The sequence below is a fragment of the Crinia signifera genome, chromosome 19 (genome assembly GCF_055691185.1).
Source record: "Crinia signifera chromosome 19, ASM5569118v1, whole genome shotgun sequence".
NCBI classification, from domain to species: domain Eukaryota; kingdom Metazoa; phylum Chordata; class Amphibia; order Anura; family Myobatrachidae; genus Crinia; species Crinia signifera.
In genome coordinates, this window is record NC_139226.1 from 24933933 (window position 1) to 24961692 (window position 27760).

At 46.8% G+C, this 27760-nt stretch overlaps 1 protein-coding gene across 7 annotated transcripts; it reads right to left on the reverse strand.

The window, feature by feature from the left end:
• LOC146042244 (uncharacterized) lies at nucleotides 1–26204 on the reverse strand. 7 transcript variants are annotated; one of them, XR_014463807.1, is made up of 6 exons: nucleotides 26023–26204; nucleotides 23635–23976; nucleotides 20783–20899; nucleotides 14496–14557; nucleotides 12965–13014; nucleotides 1–104 (listed from the first exon to the last, which is right to left on the reverse strand). XR_014463807.1 is itself a non-coding variant. In XM_083162164.1 (5 exons), the coding sequence occupies exons 1-5, from the start codon at nucleotides 26054–26056 to the stop codon at nucleotides 96–98; spliced, it is 552 nt and encodes a 183-aa protein (XP_083018290.1). In that variant the 5' UTR covers nucleotides 26057–26203; the 3' UTR covers nucleotides 1–95. The 7 variants fall into 7 exon arrangements, 5 of the variants coding, with proteins under 5 accessions (XP_083018290.1, XP_083018289.1, XP_083018292.1 ...); XR_014463806.1 differs by having other exon boundaries at nucleotides 20783–20920; nucleotides 26023–26202; XM_083162164.1 differs by lacking the exon at nucleotides 14496–14557 and having other exon boundaries at nucleotides 26023–26203.
• Between the last annotated feature and the right edge of the window lie 1556 nt (nucleotides 26205–27760).

A 27760-nucleotide genomic window follows, 5' to 3' on the forward strand; every position in this document is an offset into this window, starting at 1 on the left:
TGCCAGACAATAGATCCTCATTTATTTAAATCAGGATGAGAACTGCGCTTCCCAATGTTATAATGGGGGGTCCAGAGTAGATCGTCAGATTATCGTCATGCCACCTGCAACGTCAAGCAGAGAAATGTAGTTAGCGTCACTCTGTCTGCAAACACAGTCCGTATATAGGCCCTTATTCTGATCTGAGCGCAGAACAAAATTTGTTTGGAAAATGGGCAAAACCATGTGCACTGCAGGTGGGGCAGATGTAACATGTGCAGAAAGAGTTAAATTTGGGTGGGGTGTGTTCAAACTGAAATCTAAATTGCAGTGTAAAAATAATGCAGCCAGTATTTACCCTGCACAGAAACAAAATAACACCCAACTCTAACTCTCTCTGCACATGTTACATCTGCCCCACCTGCAGTGCACATGGTTTTGCCCATTTTCCAAACAAATTTGTACTGAGCTCAGATCTGAATAAGGGCCATAGAGAAGAGAGAATACAGCATCACATGTAAACTATACAGAACATCTCCTGTAAGATGCCAATACAGTGCATGAGCAGTTGTCTAAATCCACTATATAAGATCTGTGGCAGGGCATGCTGGGATGTGTAGTTCCACAAAAGCTGTTGTGCTGTGAGTTTGACACCCCTGCTCTAGTTACCCTTCTCATAGCCAAATTTTAACAATTATATTGGAGCAACTAGGTCCTTAAATTTCAGAAAAGCAAACTTTGGATTGTTTGGGGAATACTTAAAGTATACAAACTGGAAGGAATTGTTTAGACGTTTGGACACCACTGAAAGGTGGCAAACGTTTAAAAAAATACTGCTGGAGGGCTCCGATAAATTTATTCCAAGGGTAAACTAGGCTTGCCTACCTCCCGGAATGGCCGGAAGGCTCCCGAAAATCGGGTCTGCCTCCCGGACCCCCGGAAAGGTGGGCAAGTCTCTCGCCCACAGAGCCCCTGCACCCCCCTTCCCCGCTGATTGTATTACCAGCATTTACTGCAAATCGCGGGTCCATGGAGAGGGGGCAGGGCTTTAATGGTGCAAATCGCATCATTTTAGCCCCGCCCCCTACTCGCGGACCCAATAGTTGCGGTGTTTGCATGGATTGGTGGTGGGGCTTTGAGTCAGTCGCCTTGTTCCCACCCCCCGACCAGGATATTCGGCTGGCTTCTCCCGGAGAGGCAAATGTAAAAGTTGGCAAGTATGGGGTAAACAAAAGAACAAATGTCAAAAGCAAACCGATGTGGCTTAACAGCAAAGCCAATGAAATGGCTAGAAAAAGGAGGGCATTCAAAGCGTTTAAACAGGATGGGACACCAGAATCATTTGCCGCATATAAAGAATGTAAGGTACTTGTGTAATATCACGGTGCCCGGCTACGCTACGTTTTCAGCATAGGCTAAGCTACGTTATCAGTGTAGCCCAACGGCTGCCTAGCATAGTCAGCGTACACAGCGCCCCTGCCAGCTCTCCCGGGGGGGGGGGGGGGGGGGTCAGCTTGTGCTCCCTGTGTCCCGGGGAGCCCTTCCTCCCCCCACACAGACTCCGGCGCAGGCAGGGATGCTTCCATCTCCCTGCTTGCCGCCGTCCCCCGGCTCCTTGCGGCATGCAAATTTATACCAAGTCTTGTGTACTAATTATTTCTAGCATGTTTTAAGTACTTAGTACTGATAAGGGATACCGCTTTACGGACACAGTACCTAAACTGCGAAATTCACTTATTGACCATCGGTTTGGGATTAATCTGGCAAATGCCTCTATTTCAAACCCCCGCTATCCATGCCAGCCCGAAGCCTGTCGAGCGCAAGACCTGTTTATACCGCCACTATCCACGTCGGCGTGGAGGTGACTTTATACAGTGTGGCGAGCCACCATGCCCGAAGCGAAGGGACACAACACATGTAAAGCAATCTGCATCCGCTCGCCACGCTTCGTGCTCGGTGGCTCACTGCGCTCGTCGAACTTTATAAATTCAACTCCACGCCGACGTGGATAGTGGGGGTATGAAAAGGTTGGGAGGACGCGTAACACGTCCGCTCGCAACGCTTCGGGCAGATGTGGATAGTGGGGGTGTTTCAGGAACACATACACACCTGTCATGTCAGCCAGGTTTAAATGGTCAATGGTTCCCACACATACACACCTGTCATGTCAGCCAGGTTTAAATGGTCAATGGTTCCCACACAACGTAATACGCGCTGAAGGGCCCCATACATCAGCAATTAATTGTGACAATTTTCAGATATGGAGATGATTGCCACAATTAATTTTAGATGTGTGGGCTCCCCCTTTTGGCAATCCCAATCAAAATCGCCAATCGATTGCTTAATCAGGTTTTTAAACATGCTTAATAATCTGGTATTATCTGCAGATCTTTTTTATATGTGTGGGCATTCCCAATTCTTCGTCTTCATCTATTTACATTATGAACAGCTGAAATGACAATCGATTGGGGCAATTTCCAGATATGAAGATGCAAACTGTAGATGGAAAAATCTGCCGATCACTGAAATAAATCTGTAATGTGTGGGCAAAGTCAGATAGATTGTAAAATCGATTTATCTGGCCAAAATATCCCTATATCTGAAAATCCATAAATTGTGATTGCTGATGTATGGGGCCCATGACTGACTACGCTAACTGCGTAACGATGACTGACTACTCTAACTACGTAAGCTCCGGCTAGCCGCGAACGGGCGGGAACACGACACTGATACGGACAGGGATGCCGAACTGACTACGCTAACTGCGTAAGCTCCGGCTAGGCGTGAATGGGCGGGAACACTACACTACGCTGGGCACGCGAACACTACGCTGATTCTGACAGCGCCGCTACGCTAACTGGGTAACGGGCGCTGTGCTAATACACAAGTACCGAATGTAATAAGAAATGTAAAAAGGTTGAACTCGATGGAGTAACATTTTTTTCAGCCTTAATTACTACGTTACCGAAGCAGTGGATTTGCTATTGGGAATGAGGCAGCGTTCCAACAAACACCCATTAAACTGCGCTCACTGTAGGGCACCTGCTAATCTCTATCCTAAACCCATTGCTAAGTGATGCAGCCAGTGGGGAATACCATTGTACACTTGGGTGCGCGGATGTGCAGTAATGGTACCAGGGCTTTCCACCTGTGCCGGGTATGGGTCATAGGGTTGACAAGAGGAAGGTCGACATACATTCGGTGGACCACTGAAGGTCAACATGCATCAAGGTTGACATGGGGTTAGCTCAACAGTGTCATTGACGCAAGCATTGGGTCGACATGGGTGAGGTCGACCATCAAAAGGTAGACACGAAATATCCCGTATGTTGCAAAAGTGTACCGCTGCGCTCTCCATGCTTCGGGCACGGTGCTGCGCTCTCCATGCTTCGGGCACGATGCTGCGCTCTCCATGCTTCGGGCACGGTGCTGCGCTCTCCATGCTCCGGGCACGGTGCTGCGCTCTCCATCCTCCGGGCACGGTGCTGCGCTCTCCACGCTCTGGGCATGGTGCTGCGCTCTCCGGGCACGGTGCTGCGCTCTCCACGCTTCGGGCACGGTGCTGCGCTCTCCACGCTTCGGGCACGGTGCTGCGCTCTCCATGCTCCGGGCACGGTGCTGCGCTCTCCATGCTTCGTGCACGGTGCTGCGCTCTCCACGCTTCGTGCACGGTGCCTCGGCACACTCTTTTATTCTCCCACCACGCCCTAGTAGGGCATGAAGTACCGCCTGTCGGCACATGGGGACTAGTATCAGCGAGCCCTTAATGCCCCACGTGCTGGTGCTTATGGCTCTACAGTGGCCAGGGACAATATAACTTTGTACACTAGCACAAATTATTAACCCCACACCCACTGCATGGGGGATAGCCCCAGGCTTCAGCCCAGGCAGGTGTAACCCAGAAAGGGGGCATCAAACCTCCCCAAGGATCCCTGGACAGGGCTGACTAGTTGGGATGGATAAATGCTTTGGACACAGGACCCTGTCAAGTGTATCCCCTGGCTGTGGCATTACCCCCCTGCTTGTGCAGCCTGGTGCTGATTCCAAAAAAATGGGGTCCCCCTACTCACCCCCCCCTCTTTTTAGAAGTGCTGGTTATGCATAGAGGGGTGGGCCCTCACACATTTTTTTGTTAACAAAAATTGTGGTGCTCGTTAAAGAGTAAAATGGGGCGGTGAGCAATAGTAGTACCACCCATTATTTAAATCATCTCCATGTGACTATCGATTGAGGTGATGCAATCTTATGATGGGAAGAATCTGCCGATCACCGATACAAATCTGTAATGTAATGTATGGAAAAGTCAGATAGATTGGGGGAAATCACAGGACCTGAGAAACAATTAATCACAACTGTAGATGCATTGGCACCTTAAGGTCACATGTCCCACTTGCTGTCATATACACTACCACAGTGACCAGGTCATTGCCCGGGGAAGAATCAATGTTTAAAGCAATAACATATACAGTATGTTATGTGTATGACTAGGTTTGACAATATAATGATGAACTTGTTCCTACGAATTTCTCCATTTCTTTCACAACACTACACATATAAATGACCATTTGTTCTGTATAATGGGGCTGATCTAGCCAAATTAGCAACACTGTAACTACAGTCATTCTCATAATGGTGACCGCGCAGCATAAAAAAGGTCCGGCCTGCGCTGCAATCGCACCGCCGCCATCTTTTGGTTTGCAGTGGCCCACGCAGCCACTTAAATTCGGTCTGGACAGGTCTGTGTTGTTCAGACCGCGCCCCGCATCACCGTCCGCTGCTTTCAAACTGCAATTGCATCTTTACGGTCACGGTTTGACACTTTACGCACATGCACAGCGGCGCGGAAGTGTGAAAATAGCCAGATTGCAGTTAACACACTTTTCTAGACTATACTGAATTAGCCCCAATGTTCAGAGAGGCAGGCCAGAGTCACATACATGTGAGCATGTAGTGCTGGTATAGAGTTTCATCGGTAACATCGGATTTATGGTTCCAATGTTCGATGTTTAACCCTGCAAAGTTGAGGATCCAATGTTTCATCACCATCGCTAGATTTTTCCCCCGATGTTTTTCTCAATCTTTCAATGTTTTTTCTTTTGTGTGTCACTGTGTGCTGCTTTCAATGCTTTGCAGCCAGCTCACTCTCTCCTTGATTTATATTCATTAAAAACTTAAGAGACTGATAAAAAAAAAACATGAACAAACATGACAGTATCACTGCTGGCTGGGCTTTCATATGTGTGTGTGGCTGTGTGCTGCTGCTGTGGTTGGTAGCTGACAGTGAAAGACAGTCTGGCCAGCCATTCAGCAGCAGCACACAGGACAGCCCCACCCCTGCCTCACTGCAACTGGTGCTGTTAGTGACTCACTGGTTGCTATGATGGCTGGCTCTGCAGCTTTTGGGAAAATTTGGGGGCCAGTTTGAAAGTATGCTGGACTGGAGTCTCCCCTTCCCCAATTTCTGTTATTCTCCTCCCAGTTTTTATTTTGTTTTATCCACCTGTGTTGTGAGGCCCATAATTTATGTACCTCAATAGTAGATTCCTATTTTGCTACAAAGAGTTCTTTTCAATGCACTATGTGATTGTTCTATTTAGTATGTTCTATGTTGCACTGTGTGTAGTTTTTTTGTTATTTTCTATGATTAACATAAGTTATTAGCCTGTTGCTACAATTAAAAATCTAGGTAAAAATAGCAGATTGTGAGTTGTTGCAATAAAGTTTTGATAGTTAATGCTTTACGTTTTTTTCCTTCCGTAACAAATTTGATTTACCACAAAACATGAATCATATATCCACTGTGTGTGTATAACTGTAAGCCTCCAACAAGATAAACTTAATAGAAGGATTATTTATCATTTCAGAAGCTTATTAGTGTATTATATGCTTTGGTAACCAGTTTATTTATAAAAAAAAAAAAAAAAAAAAAAAAAAAAAAAAAAAAATCGAAACATCGGTTAACATCGGGTTCACAGTACCAATGTTTAGGTCCAAATGATGTTTTGCAATCAATGTTGAAAAACATAATTTGACCGATGTTTTCTTTCGATGTCCCATCCCTACTTTGGGGGCTCATCTACATTTGGATATAAGACATTTTTAAAAGATTCCTCTCAGATGTAGCAGTACACACCCACGCTTCTAGGTGCCACGTTCACAATCTCTCCATATTTGGAACTAGACACGCCCTTTGGGTGGAGCATGACACGCCCCCTCAATAGGGAGCTGTGCAAAATTCTTCTATCAACTATAATCTCCCTGAAACTAGTTTTGTAGTATGCAATATAGTCAAGTATTTTACCTTGAACTTTGGCCTTTCTTACAGGTAAAGGTCAAAACCAAACTGGGTGACCTATCAGACAGTAGTCCATATCAGGAATCAAATGAATGCATAAATAGGACACCGGTACTATAAGGGAAATCAGAGAGGCCGAGGTAACGCAAGAATAGCGATGGGGGAAGAACCGTCAGCAAAACTAGAAGTTCCAGTTTCAGCATGATCTTGGACTTATAGCAGTCACCCTCAGAACCACAGTCAGGTGCTAGTAAACATTGGGATGACAGTAATACAGAGGACAGACTATAGACACTGCCGCTAGCAGTAACAGACACCTACATACACATAGCGTTGCAGGAAAACACAATCTGTAGTTGCTTGTGAAGGAAATCACCTGGATCACAGAGCAGGGGAACCGCTGTTATGCTGAACCACTTCCTGTGTGCAGGGGAGATACTGGCAGGGATTATTGCCGATGACAGATACATACCTCCCAACATGACCCATACCAGGAGGGACAAATTACTCTGCTTCTGGACTTTTTCTCTTAATGCATGATTGCCATCACCTGTGTTGAACAGATTTACTAATAAGAAAGGTGTTTCTCCACAGGTGATGGCAATCATTAATTAAGAGGAAAGTGCAGGAGCAGAGCATTGTGTCCCTCAGGGAGAGGGTCATGTTGGGAGGTATGCAGATAGGAATAATGGAGCCTTTGTGAGGGAGCAGGAAGAATTAGGCCCAGTTTTTGTTGTGTAGGTGTCTCTGGAAAACCCCTGTGGTAAAAGGGACAACGCCCTCAAACAAATCATTTACACTAGCCCTGTGTGTGACAATGTGTCCTATTCTATACAGGAGGTGGGAAGATAATGAAGTTTGGGGATCTATAAAGTTACAAAGGGGTCAGTAGAATACACGTTAACAGGTTGCAAAAACACATACACACTGCCCATACCAAACAATACACACACCTGCACAAGCACTCTGCCCAACCCACACAACACACGCACCTGCACAAGCATTCAGCCCGAACTGCACAACACATGCACCTGCACAAGCACTCTGCCCGAACTGCACAACACACACACCTGCACAAGCACTCTGCCTGAACTGCACAACGCACGCACCTGCACAAGCACTCTGCCCGAACTGCACAACGCACGCACCTGCACAAGCACTCTGCCCGAACTGCACAACGCACGCACCTGCACAAGCACTCTGCCTGAACCGCACAACGGATACACCTGCACAAGCACTTTGCCCAAACCACACAACACACGCACCTGCACAAGCATTCAGCCCGAACTGCACAACACATGCACCTGCACAAGCACTCTGCCCAAACCGAACAAGCACTCTGCCCGAACCGCACAATGCACACACCTGCACAAGCACTTTGCCTGAACTGCACAACACACACACACACCTGCACAAGCATTCAGCCCGAACTGCACAACGCATACACCTGCACAAGCACTTTGCCCAAACCACACAACACATGCACCTGCACAAGCATTCAGCCCGAACTACACAACACATACACCTGCACAAGCACTCTGCCCGAACTGCACAAGCACTCTGCCAGAATCGCACAACGCATACACCTGCACAAGCATTCAGCCCGAACTGCATAACACATGCACCTGCACAAGCACTCTGCCCGAACCGAACAAGCACTCTGCCCGAACCGCACAATGCATACACCTGCACAAGCACTTTGCCCGAACTGCACAATACACACACCTGCACAAGCATTCAGCCCGAACTGCACAACACACACACCTGCACAAGCACTCTGCCCAAACCACACAACACACACAAGCACTCGGCCCGAACTGCACAACACAGGCACCTGCACTCAGCCCGAACTGCACAACACACACAACCACTCTGCCCATACCAAACAATACACACACACACACACACACCTGCACAAGCACTCAGCCCAAACCACACAACACACGCACCTGCACAAGCACTCAGCCCGAACTGCACAGCACACACAAGCACTCTGCCCATACCAAACAATACACACACACACACACACCTGCACAAGCACTCAGCCCAAACCACACAACACACGCACCTGCACAAGCACTCAGCCCGAACTGCACAGCACACACAAGCACTCTGCCCATACCAAACAATACACACACACCTGCACAAGCACTCAGCCCGAACCACACAACACACGCACCTGCACAAGCACTCAACCCGAACCACACAACACACGCACCTGCACAAGCACTCAGCCCGAACTGCACAACACACGCACCTGCACAAGCACTCAGCCCGATCCACACAACACACGCACCTGCACAAGCACTCAGCCCGAACTGCACAGCACACACAAGCACTCTGCCCATACCAAAAAATACACACACACACACACACACACACCTGCACAAGCACTCAGCCCAAACCACACAACACACGCACCTGCACAAGCACTCAGCCCGAACTGCACAGCACACACAAGCACTCTGCCCATACCAAACAATACACACACACCTGCACAAGCACTCAGCCCGAACCACACAACACACGCACCTGCACAAGCACTCAACCCGAACCACACAACACACGCACCTGCACAAGCACTCAGCCCGAACTGCACAACACACGCACCTGCACAAGCACTCAGCCCGAACTGCACAACACACGCACCTGCACAAGCACTCAGCCCGAACCGCACAACACACACACCTGCACAAGCACTCAGCCCGAACTGCACAGCACACACAAGCACTCTGCCCATACCAAATACACACACACACACACACACACCTGCACAAGCACTCAGCCCAAACCACACATCACACGCACCTGCACAAGCACTCAGCCCGAACTGCACAGCACACACAAGCACTCTGCCCATACCAAACAATACACACACACCTGCACAAGCACTCAGCCCGAACCACACAACACACGCACCTGCACAAGCACTCAACCCGAACCACACAACACACGCACCTGCACAAGCACTCAGCCCGAACTGCACAACACACACACCTGCACAAGCACTCAGCCCGAACTGCACAACGCACACACCTGCACAAGCACTCTGCCTGAACCGCACAACGCATACACCTGCACAAGCACTTTGCCCAAACCACACAACACACGCACCTGCACAAGCATTCAGCCCGAACTGCACAACACATGCACCTGCACAAGCACTCTGCCCAAACCGAACAAGCACTCTGCCCGAACCGCACAACGCACACACCTGCACAAGCACTTTGCCTGAACTGCACAACACACACACACACCTGCACAAGCATTCAGCCCGAACTGCACAACGCATACACCTGCACAAGCACTTTGCCCAAACCACACAACACATGCATCTGCACAAGCATTCAGCCCGAACTACACAACACATACACCTGCACAAGCACTCTGCCCGAACTGCACAAGCACTCTGCCAGAATCGCACAACGCATACACCTGCACAAGCATTCAGCCCGAACTGCATAACACATGCACCTGCACAAGCACTCTGCCCGAACCGAACAAGCACTCTGCCCGAACCGCACAATGCATACACCTGCACAAGCACTTTGCCCGAACTGCACAATACACACACCTGCACAAGCATTCAGCCCGAACTGCACAACACACACACCTGCACAAGCACTCTGCCCAAACCACACAACACACACAAGCACTCGGCCCGAACTGCACAACACAGGCACCTGCACTCAGCCCGAACTGCACAACACACACAACCACTCTGCCCATACCAAACAATACACACACACACACACACACACCTGCACAAGCACTCAGCCCAAACCACACAACACACGCACCTGCACAAGCACTCAGCCCGAACTGCACAGCACACACAAGCACTCTGCCCATACCAAACAATACACACACACACACCTGCACAAGCACTCAGCCCAAACCACACAACACACGCACCTGCACAAGCACTCAGCCCGAACTGCACAGCACACACAAGCACTCTGCCCATACCAAACAATACACACACACACACACACCTGCACAAGCACTCAGCCCAAACCACACAACACACGCACCTGCACAAGCACTCAGCCCGAACTGCACAGCACACACAAGCACTCTGCCCATACCAAACAATACACACACACACACCTGCACAAGCACTCAGCCCAAACCACACAACACACGCACCTGCACAAGCACTCAGCCCGAACTGCACAGCACACACAAGCACTCTGCCCATACCAAACAATACACACACACCTGCACAAGCACTCAGCCCGAACCACACAACACACGCACCTGCACAAGCACTCAACCCGAACCACACAACACACGCACCTGCACAAGCACTCAGCCCGAACTGCACAACACACGCACCTGCACAAGCACTCAGCCCGATCCACACAACACACGCACCTGCACAAGCACTCAGCCCGAACTGCACAGCACACACAAGCACTCTGCCCATACCAAAAAATACACACACACACACACACCTGCACAAGCACTCAGCCCAAACCACACAACACACGCACCTGCACAAGCACTCAGCCCGAACTGCACAGCACACACAAGCACTCTGCCCATACCAAACAATACACACACACCTGCACAAGCACTCAGCCCGAACCACACAACACACGCACCTGCACAAGCACTCAACCCGAACCACACAACACACGCACCTGCACAAGCACTCAGCCCGAACTGCACAACACACGCACCTGCACAAGCACTCAGCCCGAACCGCACAACACACGCACCTGCACAAGCACTCAGCCCGAACTGCACAGCACACACAAGCACTCTGCCCATACCAAACAATACACACACACACACCTGCACAAGCACTCAGCCCGAACCACACAACACACGCACCTGCACAAGCACTCAACCCGAACCACACAACACACGCACCTGCACAAGCACTCAGCCCGAACTGCACAACACACGCACCTGCACAAGCACTCAGCCCGAACTGCACAACACACGCACCTGCACAAGCACTCAGCCCGAACTGCACAACACACGCACCTGCACAAGCACTCAGCCCGAACTGCACAACACACGCACCTGCACAAGCACTCAGCCCGAACTGCACAACACACGCACCTGCACAAGCACTCAGCCCGAACCGCACAACACACGCACCTGCACAAGCACTCTGCCCATACCAAACAACACACACACCTGCACAAGCACTCAGCCCAAACCACACAACACACGCACCTGCACAAGCACTCAGCCCGAACTGCACAACGCACGCACCTGCACAAGCACTCTGCCTGAACCACACAACACACGCACCTGCACAAGCACTCTGCCCGAAATGCACAACGCACACACCTGCACAAGCACTCTGAATGAACCACACAACACACGCACCTGCACAAGCACTCTGCCCGAACTGCACAACGCACGCACCTGCACAAGCACTCTGCCTGAACCACACTACACACGCACCTGCACAAGCACTCTGCCCGAACCACACTACACACGCACCTGCACAAGCACTCTGCCTGAACCACAAACGCAGCACTGTGCCCAAACACAAAAACTACACACAAGCTTTCTGCATTAGTATAATCAGTTCTATACACAAATATTCTTCCTAAAACATACTTTGGGTGACATTTAATAGGATGAGAGATTCAGAAAGTGAGAGATTTGGGAAGAAATCTCCAGTTTTTTTTAAAGCGGCAATCACTTACACGTCAAAAATCAAACTGGTTTTGCAGTGTAAATGATTGCCGCTTTAAAAAAACCTGGAGATTTCTTCCCAAATCTCTCATTTTCTGAATCTCTCATCCTATTAGATTTCACCCATTGTGTACACAGACATATTTTGCATACATTACATAAATGTATTCTCTACCCCATACAATCACATGTCTGCTTTCAGCTAAATGCATACATATCTTACATGCAGAACATACAGGTTTGCCTTTTTCTATACGCATATTTTACATCCCAACCTGACACATACGTGGTCACATGACACACATCCAGGGAAAAGCAGAGAACATGGGGAAGGTGTGCACCTTCAGAATATTAGATTACTAACTGTGAATTATTCAGAACTCTAAAATTGGATGAGTGTATAGTACATTTTCTTAGTGCTACACACCATCTTCATCTTTATGTTTCATGTTGAGTGTGTTTTAGTATGCCCATTTTATTCTTGCAACTAATTAATAAAAGTAAAGTTTTAAGAAAATACTTTTTTTCAAGCAGTGCCCCCAGAAAAAGAGCACTTTTTCTTCTATTTTTTCAGGTACTGTTATTACTCAGCTATCATACGGATACAAAAGCACCCTATTGTCAACATTGTGGAATCTTATATATATATATTTTTGTGTATCACTGTTTTTATTCGTGTAAGTAACTTGTGCACCGGTACCCTCCCAATCCCCCTTTTCCTTTCTGAATAACATGGGGGAAGGAGCAGAGTTACAGACCACATGAAGATACTTTAAGCCCCTGGTTCAGTGACCCGGCTGTGTTCCATACCTGGCTGTAGCAATGCTGAGGCCTGGGAGTAGTCTCTCCTACTACACTTCACCCATAGCAATATAGTTAAATATGTAGGTTACAAATGTAGGTTACACCCCCCCCCCCCCACCCCACCCCCACACACACACACACACACACAAAAGTTGTTTAAATCAATAAGGTTTTGTTTTTGTCAAGTGCACAAGAGTTAAAAAAGGGACTTAAAAAAATACTTACTGGGGTTTCTTTGTTCACAGCTTTGTAATGCGCGTCATTAGGTGGAGAAGCTAGAAGTTAAATAAAAATACATACATAACAGAATTTTACTATACTTGATTCTATTTGGTCATTCTTCTCTTTTCTACTACCCATGAAAACAGCCTCAGGCAAAACCACCAGGCTCAGAAAATTTGCACATATTTAAGCCATTACATTTAAGCATTCCCACAAGGAAACCAAAATTTCTCATTTTGTTCAGGTCAGGGTATTTTAACTTGACCTACACCTAATTTAAAACAATACTAACGCACTTTGCCATCCCATCCAGGCATGATTCAAACTAACGCATTTCTCCATCCAGGCATGCCATAATAGAACGCATTTCTCCATCCCATCCAGGCATTCCTTAATAGAACGCATTTCTCCATCCCATCCAGGCATGCCTTAATAGAACGCATTTCTCCATCCCATCCAGGCATGCCTTAATAGAATGCATTTCTCCACCCCATCCAGGCATGCCTTAATAGAATGCATTTCTCCACCCCATCCAGGCATGCCTTAATAGAACGCATTTCTCCATCCCATCCAGGCATTCCTTAATAGAACGCATTTCTCCATCCCATCCAGGCATTCCTTAATAGAACGCATTTCTCCATCCCATCCAGGCATTCCTTAATAGAACGCATTTCTCCATCCCATCCAGGCATTCCTTAATAGAACGCATTTCTCCATCCCATCCAGGCATTCCTTAATAGAACGCATTTCTCCATCCCATCCAGGCATTCCTTAATAGAATGCATTTCTCCATCCCATCCAGGCATTCCTTAATAGAATGCATTTCTCCATCCGATCCAGGCATTCCTTAATAGAACGCATTTCTCCATCCCATCCAGGCATTCCTTAATAGAACGCATTTCTCCATCCCATCCAGGCATTCCTTAATAGAACGCATTTCTCCATCCCATCCAGGCATTCCTTAATAGAACGCATTTCTCCATCCCATCCAGGCATTCCTTAATAGAACGCATTTCTCCATCCCATCCAGGCATGCCTTAATAGAACACATTTCTCCACCCCATCCAGGCATGCCTTAATAGAACACATTTCTCCATCCCTTCCAGGCATTCCTTAATAGAACGCATTTCTCCATCCCATCCAGGCATGCCTTAATAGAACGCATTTCTCCATCCCATCCAGGCATGCCTTAATAGAACGCATTTTTCCACCCCATCCAGGCATGCCTTAATAGAATGCATTTCTCCACCCCATCCAGGCATGCCTTAATAGAATGCATTTCTCCACCCCATCCAGGCATGCCTTAATAGAATGCATTTCTCCATTTCAAATTAAAAATACTGTTGAATTTATGACCTAACTGGGTATGAATCATAGTTCGATGGAGTCTAGGCCGACATCAAAAGGTCAACATACACACAGTCAATGTTGACAAAAGGTCAACACAATAAAAATGTCGATGTGGGTAATGTCAACATGAGTTTTTCACAGTACTTTGGGGTCAATGTCAACCCCCAATTACTGTGCCACGTACCCTCGCTTGGCCAAGTGCCTTGCTGCGCCCTGCACACTCTATCATTCCTCATCAGAGTCCGCCTGAATGGTAAATAAAAAAAAATCATTTGGTGTCGACAAATTGACATGGTCAACCTATCACCCGGTTCCCCATTTCACGGGTGTGTTCATTTTACAATGACCGAATCCATGACTGTCACAGGAAAGCAATTGTCCTCCATGTATGGATAAGCGATCAAGAAGTGGCATCGACTTGTATCATCAAATTGACTTGTATCGTTAAATAAACGATGACCATTTTCTGGCATATAACAGATATTTATTGTGCAAATTCCACACATTTAGCAATACAAAAATGAAGACTATTTTGATAGCTCACAAAATTTGTAACAGATTATATATAAAAACACAATTTGGTAACTGGTAACAATTACATTCTATTTCTAAGAATTCCCATGAGAAATGGTGTGGAATGCTTTCATAGAACACTTGTGCAAGTAAAACTTAAATTAAAACAATTATAAAAAGCAGCACAATCACTCAATGCTGCCTACGCACTGTGGAGGTCATTTACGAAGCACCTTTGGTTTCATTGGAGCTCTGGATTTGGGCACGTGCGCCTATATTTCCAGAGAACGCAAACAATGGGGTGTGATAATGAGTGGAGGAGCAATCCTGTCTCTGTGCGCATAATCGTTTGGACCACTGAAACGTGCACCAGCACTAACGCAGGTGCAGTTTCTCCATGTGACCGGAACACCCTGTATGAGCGGTTCTGAGTGTATTGGGTGTTTGGGTGATGCAGTTGTAAGCATTGCAAACCCAGCTACTCTAGTGAGGGTGTAGACTGCGGGGTACCTGGCCGTGGTCACGTAGGATAAAATTGTGAAACTGAAGCTATTCAAAAATGGAAATGTGCTTGGTTTATAATCACATGTTTGGCATCAATTATAAGCTGAAGCATTTGCCCATTTATAATAGCTACTGCAACAATACTCAGAAAACTGTATATGGGCAAATATACACAATTTGTTCCCTGCTTGGAATGAGGTGGTACTAAAGAAGCCTTGACTGTAACCGGAACTTGTGTGTTATCTGGGCGCCTGATTTTTTCATCAGATGCTACTATGCGATTTTTCATTGTAAAGACCCGATTTTTAATTGTATAGTCACCCATGGGTGATTTCATACCCCCACTATCCAACTACGCATGGAGTTGATGTTATATAGTGTGGCGAGCGCAGCGAGCCCCACGAGGGGACGCGGATTACTTTACATGTATTCTGCGTCCACTCGCCGCGCTTCGGGCTCGGTGGCTCGCTGCGCTTGCCACACTATATAAAATCAACTCCATGCGTAGTTGGATAGTGGGGGTATGAAATCACCCATGGGTGACTATACAATTAAAAATCGCATCGCATGAATTGTATTTCACTATATTGCATGCGATGCGATGCAATACAATGAAAAAAACCTTTACAATATTGAACAATGCATCACTAAAGACTATTTTGCATATTCCTGAGAATGCATGGATGGCTTGAAGTGCCACGGTTGAACCGCCCAGCCACAATTCAGCAACTAACGCATTTTGCCATCCCACCCAGGCACGACTCAGCAAAACGAAAATATTTTGCCATCCACCCAGTCACGACTTAGCGAAACTAATGCGTTTTACCGCAAGCACGCAGTGCACTTCGTAAACTATGTCCACGTGTAATCCATGAAATGTTAAAAGCGCTGTTACATTATACATAAGAAATGTTTTGTTTAAATACTATGTAAGGTATTTGATACACATATAATTGGGCAGATGTACTAAGAAGCACAGCGTGAGCACAAATACATAAAGGAACAAAAAAAAAAAAAATTGCCACCACAAAGACACCAGGAATGTTTCACTGAGAAATATACTGTGCATTACATAAGGCATAGGCAACTTGTGGCACTCCAGCTGCGTGTAACTACAGATCCCAGCATGCATAGCCAACAGGTTTGATGTGGGTATGCTAAAACTGTAGCAGGGCCTGCTGGGATGTGTAGTTCCACAGCAGTTGGAGTGCCACAGCTTGCCTACCCCCAGCATAACGATAATACTTTTGAAGCATTGGAGAAAATCTATAGGATGCTACATTACACTAAGTGTACCCTTTATAATGATAGGCTACATTCATAAAGGGACTTCATAAGGAACCGAAACCCTCACTTCAGCTGCCAGTTGCTATTGGAAATGTGAACAGTTTGTACCCATAGACAAGTCAAGAGGAGGGGATATTATTATTTTGATAGACAGGGAAAAGAAGGGTCTTTAAAAAAAAATTCTATGGTAGAAATTCTTTTTAATATATCTTACAGAGGAAAGGATTCCGAAGACACAAACGCTAGATCCTCGGGACAAATTACTAATACCGCCTTTCAAAAGGGTTTAAGTGCTATATTTTCACCTACGTTTGGCTCATTTTAAAACGGTTTCATCTATTTAAGAGCGGACCTGTCCTACGGTACAGAAACTTCAGACTCAGAAGGTATACGGCTAATGAGCTGCCATGCTAACATATACAAACAGTGTCTGCAGAAATATATACATTATACCCCTTTCACACCAGAAAATGCAGGGACCCACCCGGGAATATGGCCCAGGGACCATGCCAGGTTTGGCCCCTTTCACACCAGAAAAGTCCCTGCATTTTCTGGAGTGGGGAGGAGCCAGAATGGCAGCGGAGGCAGGCAGGAAGTGGAGAGTACTCACCCTGGGTTGCTGGTCCTTGGTGCAGGCCGGGGATCCACACTTGCGGCCGGCGCGGATGACAAGTGCAATGGACGCAGCTCTCCGTCATCAGTGAGGGTGTCTGAGAGCTGCATCATCTACATACGCCGCCTGTCCTGTCGAAATTTTCCCAGGATTTTGGCATGGGAACCTTAAACACCAGCACTAGTCACGGGTGAAATGGAGAGTGATAAACCACCAGCCAATCAACTCCTACCTATCATGTCACAGGCTGTGTTTGAAAAATGACAGGTAGGAGCTGATTGGTTGGAGGTTTTTCCTCTCTCGGTTTTATCACTTTTCAATGATTAGTACATCTCGCCCTTAGTGACAACTACCTGGCAAACGCCAGACCCCCAAAGCACGCCTGTCACGTCCCACAGAATGGCTGCCCCACCCCCATCACCGGGAGCTGTTGGGGCCAAAGTTCAGAGTCCTGGTGTGATCCGGCACTCCCCTCTGTTGTAATAATTGCCCAGTTGCCTCCAAAAGTATAGGCAGAGGAGGAATAATAAGCGGCACTCAAAGGGTCTTGTCTCACGTAGCATTTTGTATTTAAATAATGTCAGTCAAAATTGCATCAATATCATGGGTTGGTGCCCCGACGTTCCAATGCCGCCACTGGCAATTTCTTCAAGGGCCCATGATCAGTCACATATACAGTTTGAGTGCCGCTTATTATTCCTCCTCTCTCTCTAATATATATAGATCCCTTCAATACAAGTATTTGCAACGTGTTTCGAAGCAAATGATCACAAAAGAAAACAAGCAAACATGCAAAGAAGGGGGAGTTTCATGTAAAATAGAACTCCCATCTTAGTAAATGAGAGAGAGAGAGAGAGAGAGAGAACCACATTCCCCATGCGATCTGTGCCTTAGTAAATCTGCCAAACTAGAACCAGAGGTGAGCGGTAGATTGAATTAATGGAGTTGTAGCCTCCCATTCTGGAATTTGGCCTAGTAGAAGGCTGGAGGGATCCAATTAGCTTCTCTGTAATAAATCCTCTGGGTATCATGTTGATGACTGAATGTCTGAAATGAAAACAAGAGAGAATGCCAAATAATCTTTAACAACTAATATACCCCCCATACATGTATGTGACTTCTCAGAGGAAGAAGTTGCCGGTATTTCCCTTGAATTGCCTGGCAGCTTCCCGAGCAGCAGAATACATCATATGCGGTTATTTTGAATACGATGTATCGTATGCAATCCCAGCTAGGTATGGCGGATCGCTAAATCTCTCGTGCACAGCTTGCAAGCTTCGGCTGTGATCCGCAAGGGACCGAGCATCAGATCGCAATTGGGAGCTGAAACATACAGTATGCGAAGATCTTTGTATTTTATTACAAATATCAGACCGATCCAGTCATAAAAAAAGATTTAGAAATTTAGAAAACGTAAAGCGCTAGATCGCTAGGCTAACCTGCAGGGGGTCCGGAGACAGCGGAGGACCCAGCACTGACAGCCCAAATTTTAATTGAACATTTATCTGGTAAATCTATATTGTGGCTCTCCCTCGGACGGAAAACAAATCTATGTGTGGGGTGATTGGTTAAAACTCTACCTCTGTGGTCTGCCGCGTGTTTGAATTCGGGAATGGTGCGTTTAGGAGAACCGGGATGCGGTCATTAGGTCGACAATCAAAAGGTTGACCACTATTAGTTGATAGGTCGATAGATTGACACATTAAAAAGGTCGATATAGTGAAAAGGTTGACATGAGTTTTTCATGAGTTTTTTTTTTAGAAGACTTTATTAGTGTGCCAAGGTCCCTGTTGGATTACATGCTATTTATCCCTAAAACACTGGGGGCAAGTGGGGGCCTTCTGCATGTTTGGTGGTCCTTTCCTGCTGGCGGTAAGTTTATCATTTGATTGAATCCATTACTGATGTTTTTGTCTTCCACTCCCTTATTCTATCTGTCATACCCCTTTCAGACATACGCAAAAATCCCAGGATTTTCCATGAGCACGCGCATAATCCCGGGACTAGCGTATGTCTGAATGTCTCCACCCGGGATTTTACACAGGACACAGGATTTAGAAAAACCCTGGATTGTACCGGGTTTAAAATCCAGGGTGGTATGTCTGAAAGGGGTATTATTAAGTATTTAGTGGTATGTCTGAAAGGGGTATTATTAAGTATTTAGTGGTATGTCTGAAAGGGGTATAGCGCATGTTACCCACCAACTTAAAAATAGATGAATCATATTCTAAGTGCAGCAAATGCCATATTGCTGCTCAACGGAAGCAGCGCATATCCCCCTCTTTAATCACTTCTGTATCTTCAGGATACTCCTCCATTTATTACAGTGTGGTCGCCATGGACTGGTCAATCCCAAGCAGAAGCCCCATTATCCACCTTATAAAGCTCTCCAATTCTATATCCCCCAACACTGCTGACATCGGCTGCCCTACTCTCTCTCTTCTCCACCTCCTACTGTCCCTCACCACTCTTACATTCTTACCTCTACTCTAACGGCTTCATAGTACAGATTGCGTATCCCTTATCCGAAATGCTCGGCACCACCATCATTTTGGATAAGGGATTTTTCCGGTTTTTGGAATTTTTTTTTTTTTAACATACTTACCTGGTCCCCTGGTGGTCCCACGGCGTCCACCGCGGCCTTCAGGATCCTCTTCAGCGGTCCCAGGGGTGCATTGTGTGAGTTTGCAGGCACGCCATTGACGTCACCGGCGGTCAGCGCACTAGAGCAATGCACCCCTGGGACCGGAAATGCCGCTGAAGAGGATCCTGAAGCCCGCCGTGGACATTAGGGAACGTGACAAGTACGAAAAAAAGGGGCAGGTGGAGGAACAAAAAAAAAGTCGAAATGTTCTGAAAAACCACGGTTTTTGTAATATTTCGGTTTTTGGATATACGGATAAGGGATATTCAACCTGTAAGTTGATTTTTGAACTTAATGTTGATTGCATTGCATATGTCTTGCTGTTTATATTTATGTAAATATTGATAACTTACAATATTTCTGTATCACAATGGTCCAAAAAAATACAATAAACAGTTTTTACAGTGGCAGTAGTGTGCCGAGAGCAGCGAGGCACCGTGCCCGAAGCATGGCGAGCGGATGGTGTACACTTATACAGTGTTCATGTCGACATCAAAAACAAACTCATAGCTACCTTTTGATCATGTCGACCTAGTACATGTCGGTCTTTTGACTGTAGACCTAGTCACTGTTTAACTAAACACCTCTGTACCCCCCCAAAAAATGACAGGTTGCTTGATACTTTATCACTACATCTGTCCATGTGTGCATCCATACTTAGCCCTTGTCTTGTGAGAACATCCCTCGTTATCCTGTAGTGAGCAGCCTCTTCATCCGCCCCCTTGCAGGGACGACTGGTGCAGAGCTGAGGGTGCCATTAACCCTCACCCCAAATTACCAGGTAACAACAGTGGCACAGGGGATGCAGTTTTCGAAACCCAAACCTTACATATATTGTTTGATCATCACAGTGAACCAGTTACCAGATCTGGCATGCTGACCAGACCAGACTAATCGATCTATTACTCACCTGATTTCTTTTTAAAGATGAACCCCAATACGAGGATCACAGCAGCCACCACTACTAACACTGCTATGCAGATTCCAACTATGGCCCCAGCACTTAGTGGTGGGGATGGTTCTTCATCTAAAGAGGATACAGGCAGGTCTGACAACAGAATACAGAAGCAGAAACATAGCCGTATGAAACATAGACGGGCAAATCAATTCTAAACATAACTTGTGTATTCTACTTGTAGATGTGTATTCTACTTCACAGGTCATGTTCCTATGGGCAACCAATCAGATCCTGTCTACGATCTTCTAGAGCAGGGCTGGGCAACACCGGCCCTCCAGATGTTAATTAACTACACATCCCAGGATGCTTTGCATTAGTTTTGCTATGTGGCCATGCTGAAACTGATGCAAGGCATGCTGGGATGCGTAGTTCATCAACATCTGGAGGGCCGGTGTTGCACAGCCCTGCTCTAGAAGATAGTAGACAGGATCTGATTGGTTGCCCATAGCAACATCACATGTGAAGTAGAATACACATCTTAGTAAATTTCCCCCAACGTGTCATTCAAACACCAACATGTACATTTTATCACGGAAATAATAGGAAACCTGGGAAATGCCAAAGAATAAACACAGCATTCCCCTAGCACACTACAATGGACCAATCAATGCGAGTTACGGCCTATATGATAGTAGCAATACTGCAGAGATGCTAGCCACTAAACGGGCCTCTCGGGGTAATATGGTGGTCCTAACACTGGGCCCAATTCAGGTCCAATGGGATAGGGCCGAATTTGGTCATAATCGGATTTTGAGCAACTTGTCCAAAAAAACACAGGGGATACATGCTACACACACAGGGGCAGATGCAACTGCGAGCAGGGAATGGGGTTGGGGGGGGGGGCAGGGTTTTTCTTGCAGGTTTTTGCAACCCAACTGCAGGGCTGAAGAGAAGATGCAGGGAACGTCTATGGAAATCACTGCGTGCTTTATCTGGAACCCCCGAAGCAAGTCCTAAAATCATTACTTTCAAGAAGAATCATTAGGGATTGCCCCAGCGTTCACTAAGGACGGAAGCTCAATCTAGGTTTTCTCTAGATACTGTAATCGCTTTATTTTATTACCATCCATTTACGGATCAGCAATGCATGCGAGAAATCCATATAACTAAATGCTCCACTAACAATTGGTCTACAGTAAAAACAGGAGAACCTGCATTATTCATTTACTAACTTTAGTAAATAATTGACATCAACGCTTCCCCTTTGAATTGTGCAGCACAAGTTGTCAGGGGAGAGTGTGGGAATGCCGGCGATTAGGAGAATGACAGCAGCATCCCGACACGCAGGTGATCTGATTCTGATAAGTATAACCCCCCTCCCTTCCTGCAACCTAACCCTAATGATATAATATACACACACACAGAACAATTGTGTAAACGATCCAAAGATGACATGGGTAGTTTAAGGACTGCGAATCATTAACACATCATTGGCACATTGGGCCTTATTCTGGTTCACTCCTTCTGGCAAATTCCTTCTTAAGGTGCATACACACGGGCTATAATCATTGGCAATATGGTTGCTGAGCGACCATATTGCCAGCGATTGGAGTGTACACTGGCAATAAATCGCAGGGTCCCGTTTTCATCCCCCTAAAGGTCAGCAACTTCCACTGCCTCTTCTCCCGGCAGTGTGCCATTTCCATCAGCAACCATCTCTGGTCGCTGATGAAAACAGACAACACTGAGCAATATGATTGCTGTGCAATATATTGCTAGCGATCATACTGCCCCGTGTGTATGCACCTTTAGATGGACAAAACCATGTGCACTGCAGGTGGGGTAGATGTAACTTGTGCAGGGAGAATTAGATTTGGGTGGGGTTTTACTTCAAAGTGAGATCTATATTGCAGTGTAAAAATAAAGCAGTCAGTATTTACCCTGCACAGAAACAAAACAACTCACCCAAACCTAATTCTCTCTGCACGTTACATCTGCCTCCCCTGCAGTGCACATGGTTGTATCCATTTAAGAAGGAATTTGCCGAAGGAATGAACCAGAATAAGGCCCATTGTTCATCATGACCACACGGAATGTGTACCAAATCCTCCAAGACAGGTCGCTATCTTTCTTCATGTGCAATCCATCCTTATGTCCACACATGGAAAGTTTTTAACAAAATCGGTTGAAAATGGCCATATCGTTGTAAAAGAATCTACCTGTGCGTGGGCAGCTTTAAGCTGGGTACACACCTAAAGATGTATCTGTCCAATCTGTCTGGTGGGAACAAAAATCTGGTAATGTATGGGAGCAAAGGCTTAGGTGCGTACCCAGCTGTAGGCTACCCATAAATATTGTTTCTGTATTGTTCCCATCCTCACACCCGCCCCCATGCAATGCATGCTTCTACCATCCTCCTAATATTTATACCCGTCACTTTATTTTATCCTACTGTACTGTACCTCCTCCTCCTCCTCCTCTTGTGACTGGCAAAACCAGTACTGGCTGCGTACGCTAAATTTGGGAGGACTAAGAAAAGCGCACCTTGTCCAGTACCACATACAGTAACTGAACAGTATGGCGGGTAAGCAAATTTTTGGGATTTAAAAACCATCGGACAAACATGTCGGTTGGTAAAACACCTGCACTCAAAGGGTTAGAACCTTTATATATTTTAATGAATAGCCGTTATATGTTTTACTTGAGAAACGTTTATTAAACTCCATTTCTTTACATATTATATTTAGAACGTTCTGTAAAGCTCAGCGATTCATACGATCTGTCATTTGGTCCTTACAAGTGTCTACTGACCGTTATTCCCAATTATCCCCTGCTACCCTTTGCTTTGGGTATAGCCTACTTACCAAGTATAGTCAGCTGCGCGGTGTACTGTATCAGACGGTCCACCTGGATCTCCACTGTGTAAGGACCCTCAAAGGCTTTCGTGAGATTTACAATCTGGAGGGAGCCATTCGGATACCCAACAGCTTCCATAAAGTAACTTGACCCACGTATTGGGGGAAGGCCTTCTTGCAACCTAAAAATTTGATTGGGTGCATTTGTATTGCCTCCTCTGTACCACTCCGAGTATCGGATCCTCCCCGTGACGCCAATTACATTAAACATGACAGAACCATTTACCAGCGGTGCCGGTGGGCTCAGCTCAATGTTACAAACGGCTGGATCCGTCCATACGGCAAGAAGAGCTGCAACAGACAAGTGAGGAGAAAATCGGAATTTTATACATATATAAAATAACGACATATTCTACATGCTCTCGGTTGACGAATAGCTGCTTTACAATACGCACTACACAATCCTGGCACTGCGTTTGACTTAATAAAAAAAAATGTCATTAAGAATGTGTTGTTCAGATCCAAGTGCAGCCCATTTATGATCCTTATTAGTTTTTATAGATAAGAACAGATGGATATATACAAACACACACACACACCTAGCACATGCCGTGTCACCCTGATCTCCACGGCACCACTGGCACTGCCCCACTTCAAAGTATAAAATTGCTACCGTTGGTGCTGCATCTTAAGCTGGCAACACACTAGCAGACATTAGTATTCAGGCTAGGCTGTTTTAGTAGGGCGGTGCATCCTGCCTGAGGCAAACTGTGCCCTGCTAAAATAATTTGCCATTGTCTTGCCGGCGCTGTGTGAATAATTGGCGTGCAGACGCGTACAGCACCTTTTCACATTTAAGATAGAGCTTGGAGGAAGCCCAGCACCACTGTAGGGGAATACGGTCACCAGCATGATGGTCAACATGCAGGAAGGTAAACAGGGTCAGAAGTTGGACATGGTTTTTGTTTTTTACTGTTTTTATAACCAAAATGTGCCAATGGGCGATATATCATGCCCTCCCATCCACTAGGGCGTGTTGGGAGAATAAAATAATGTGCCCAGACGGAGTGAAATCTTGCGCCAGGTAAGGCATGAGAATGGCTTGTGAAAATTCCACCAATCGGTATTTAGAAGCCACTCGGCATTGAATGATTTTCCCAGTATGTGTAGCCCAGGACTTTTACAGTTTCTTCTATAGCGCATTACTCAGCAGCTGCAATAGAAATAGCCGGATCGGGGCCTGAGCTGGCATCACACGCCTTCCTCGAACATGCTGTTACCACCCACAAACGCGACTTCCTGTCAATCACCTCGCGTACATCCAGCGATCAAAAATTTAGCAGGATTTTATTGCATGACGGCCTCACGCATGCGTACTACGGGTCTAACACATGTGCAGTCTATCAATAATACGAATTTGCAGCCCTGCCATCAGGTCTGAATAACCCCTATGGCGCAGTGGGGCCATCGATAATTATATATCGATCAGTGACATTATCTAGTCCCTGCTCCGTACATGCAGTCGCTGATGATTTATTGAAAACTGAGCTGCATGTACAGACGTTGGTGTGCATGATGTGACACATGGGGAGGCACACGGGTGCCGGACGGGGTCTCGACAGGCATTTTACCCGACGTTGGGATCCTGGCTGTCAAAACACCGACAGTCGCCTGCTATTTTCCCACGTGGGGGTCCACGACCCCCATAGAGGAAGAACAGAATAGGTGGCGAGCGTAGCGAGCATGCAAGGGGCTTTGTTGCGCTCACCATGCTGTCTGAGTCTGGCCAGCCGGGATGCCGACGTCGGGAATAAAATATATGTATATAATGTGACACATAGGGCCAGATGCACCAAGCTTCAAAAGTGATAAAATGGAGAGTGATAAACAGCCAGCCAATCAGCTCCTACCTGCCATGTCACAGACTGTGTTTGAAAAAGGTCAGGTAGGAGCTGATTGGCTGGCTGTTTATCACTCTCCATTTTATCACTTTTGAAACTTAGTGCATCTGACACATAAGGAGGAGGGAGCCCACAGGATAATAACATGGGGAGGAGGAGGGAGTACACAGGATAATAACACACATACATGTATATAATGTGACCCATAAGGAGGAGGAAGTACACAGGATAACAACATACATGTATATGATGTGACACATAAGGAGGAGGAGGAGGAGGAAGTACACAGGATAACAACATACATGTATATAATGTGACACATAAGAAGGGGGAGGAAGCACACAGGATACCACATAGCAGTCCCTTCCCATAATGATCCCGGTGTATGTAACATGAGGAGTGTCCCGGAAGTAGCAGTGACCCGCACGCTGTACACAGCCCCCCCACCCCGGGCACCGTCTCTCAGTGATCCCACCCACCACGGTGTGCCCATTACCTGTCAGCACGCAGAGCTTCCCCACGGCAGCCATGGCTCAGTGTCTAGGGGAGAATAGGAGATAATGACGATGATGATGATGATGATGGGCGGGTCCCGCCAGTCAAGGGAACGGTTATTATCTACTTTCACTTTAGTTATAGATCTCTTCCTGGTGTCGCTGGGTGCCGGCAGGGGGCGCCCGCACTCACTGTCACTGTGTACATGCAGCCAGGCGCTCAGGTGTGCGCCACGCCTTCTCCTCTCATACACTGACATATTACTGTACACAGCGCTGGTACAGATCCGCTCTCTCCTCTCTGGCCTCATGGCTCCATTTATTGCTGGCAAATATAGGGCTGCATTTAATTCTTATAACCATTTACCAGTGGCATGTTCCATTCAGTACTGCAGTGATCATACCTCCCAACATGACCCTCTCCATGAGGGACACAGGGCGGGATGTACTAAAGAGAAAACATACCTCCCAACATGTCCCTCTCCAGGAGGGACGAAAGCAGCCCATACACGCTGCGATGCTGGGCTGTGCGTTCTGTGCTTTGAGGTGCGCGCTCCTGCGGCACTTCATCGCACAGTACAAAAAGTATGTGCTTGCACATACTTTTTGTACTTAGTTTTCATCACATTGCATCGCATTGCATGCACAACGCATGCACATGTAATGCAATGCAATGTGATCCCTGCTATTGAAGCCCACAACGCACGCCCGCCCGCAGCGGGAAGTGTATGGGCTGCTATAATGCTCTGTTCCTGGACTTGCCTCTTCATTTATGACTGCCATCACCTGTGCTGAGACAGCTTTCTGATCAATTAACCTGTTCTAAAGAGGTGATGGCAATTATAAATTAAGAGGAAATTACAGGAACAGAGCATTTTGTCCCTCCTGGAGAGGGTCATGTTGGGAGGTAAGAGAAAATGCGGTAAAACTGGGGTTTTCGAATACATGTAAAGTAATCCGCTGCGCTCGCCACACTATATAAAATCAACTCCATGCATAGTGGATAGTGGGGTTACAGGTACAAAATCGCATCCGATCGCATCGCATGCAATCACATGCAATTGCATGCGATATCGCATGTGATATATCTGCCGCCGTGAAACTAAAGTACTGTGGTTAATACTTAAGTTAGATTCCAGAGGTGTCACAAAAGGTGGGATCCCGCTTGCAGCCACCAACGAACTTCCTTGACCGCTGGTGCAGTCCTATTAAACGGTCATATCCGGGATAGATGCGCTGGTTCTGTCTATTGGCAGCCTGATGTGTCCCCTTGTCCGCTCTACGCGTTTCTCCGCCTTAATGCTTCTCAGCGGCTTCCTCAGGAGGTGTGTACAACTGGGGACTCATTTCCGCATTTTATTATGCTGTTGTTGTGATCTGTACTGATGGGTGCAGTATCACTAGATATATCACTAGATCACTAGATATTCGCCAGAAGAGGAGATCAACGCACCCTAGCCACCTGGGAGAGGCAGACTTGTTCGCTCTGCCCTCTCGAAGCCTTGCAGCACTCCCGAGCTGCCTAGGAGGGTCAGACTTTTCTGCTCTGCCCTCTGAAGCCTCCACTGCTCCGGAGCCGCCGCCGAGGGTCAGACTTTCCGCTCTGCCCTCCGAAGCTCTGCAACGCTCCCCAGCCTCCGTGGAGGGTTAGACTTGCTTTGCTCTGCCCTCTGAAGCCGTGCATCGCTCTCTAGCCTCCTTGGAGGGTTAGACTTGTGTTGCTCTGCCCTCTGAAGCGAC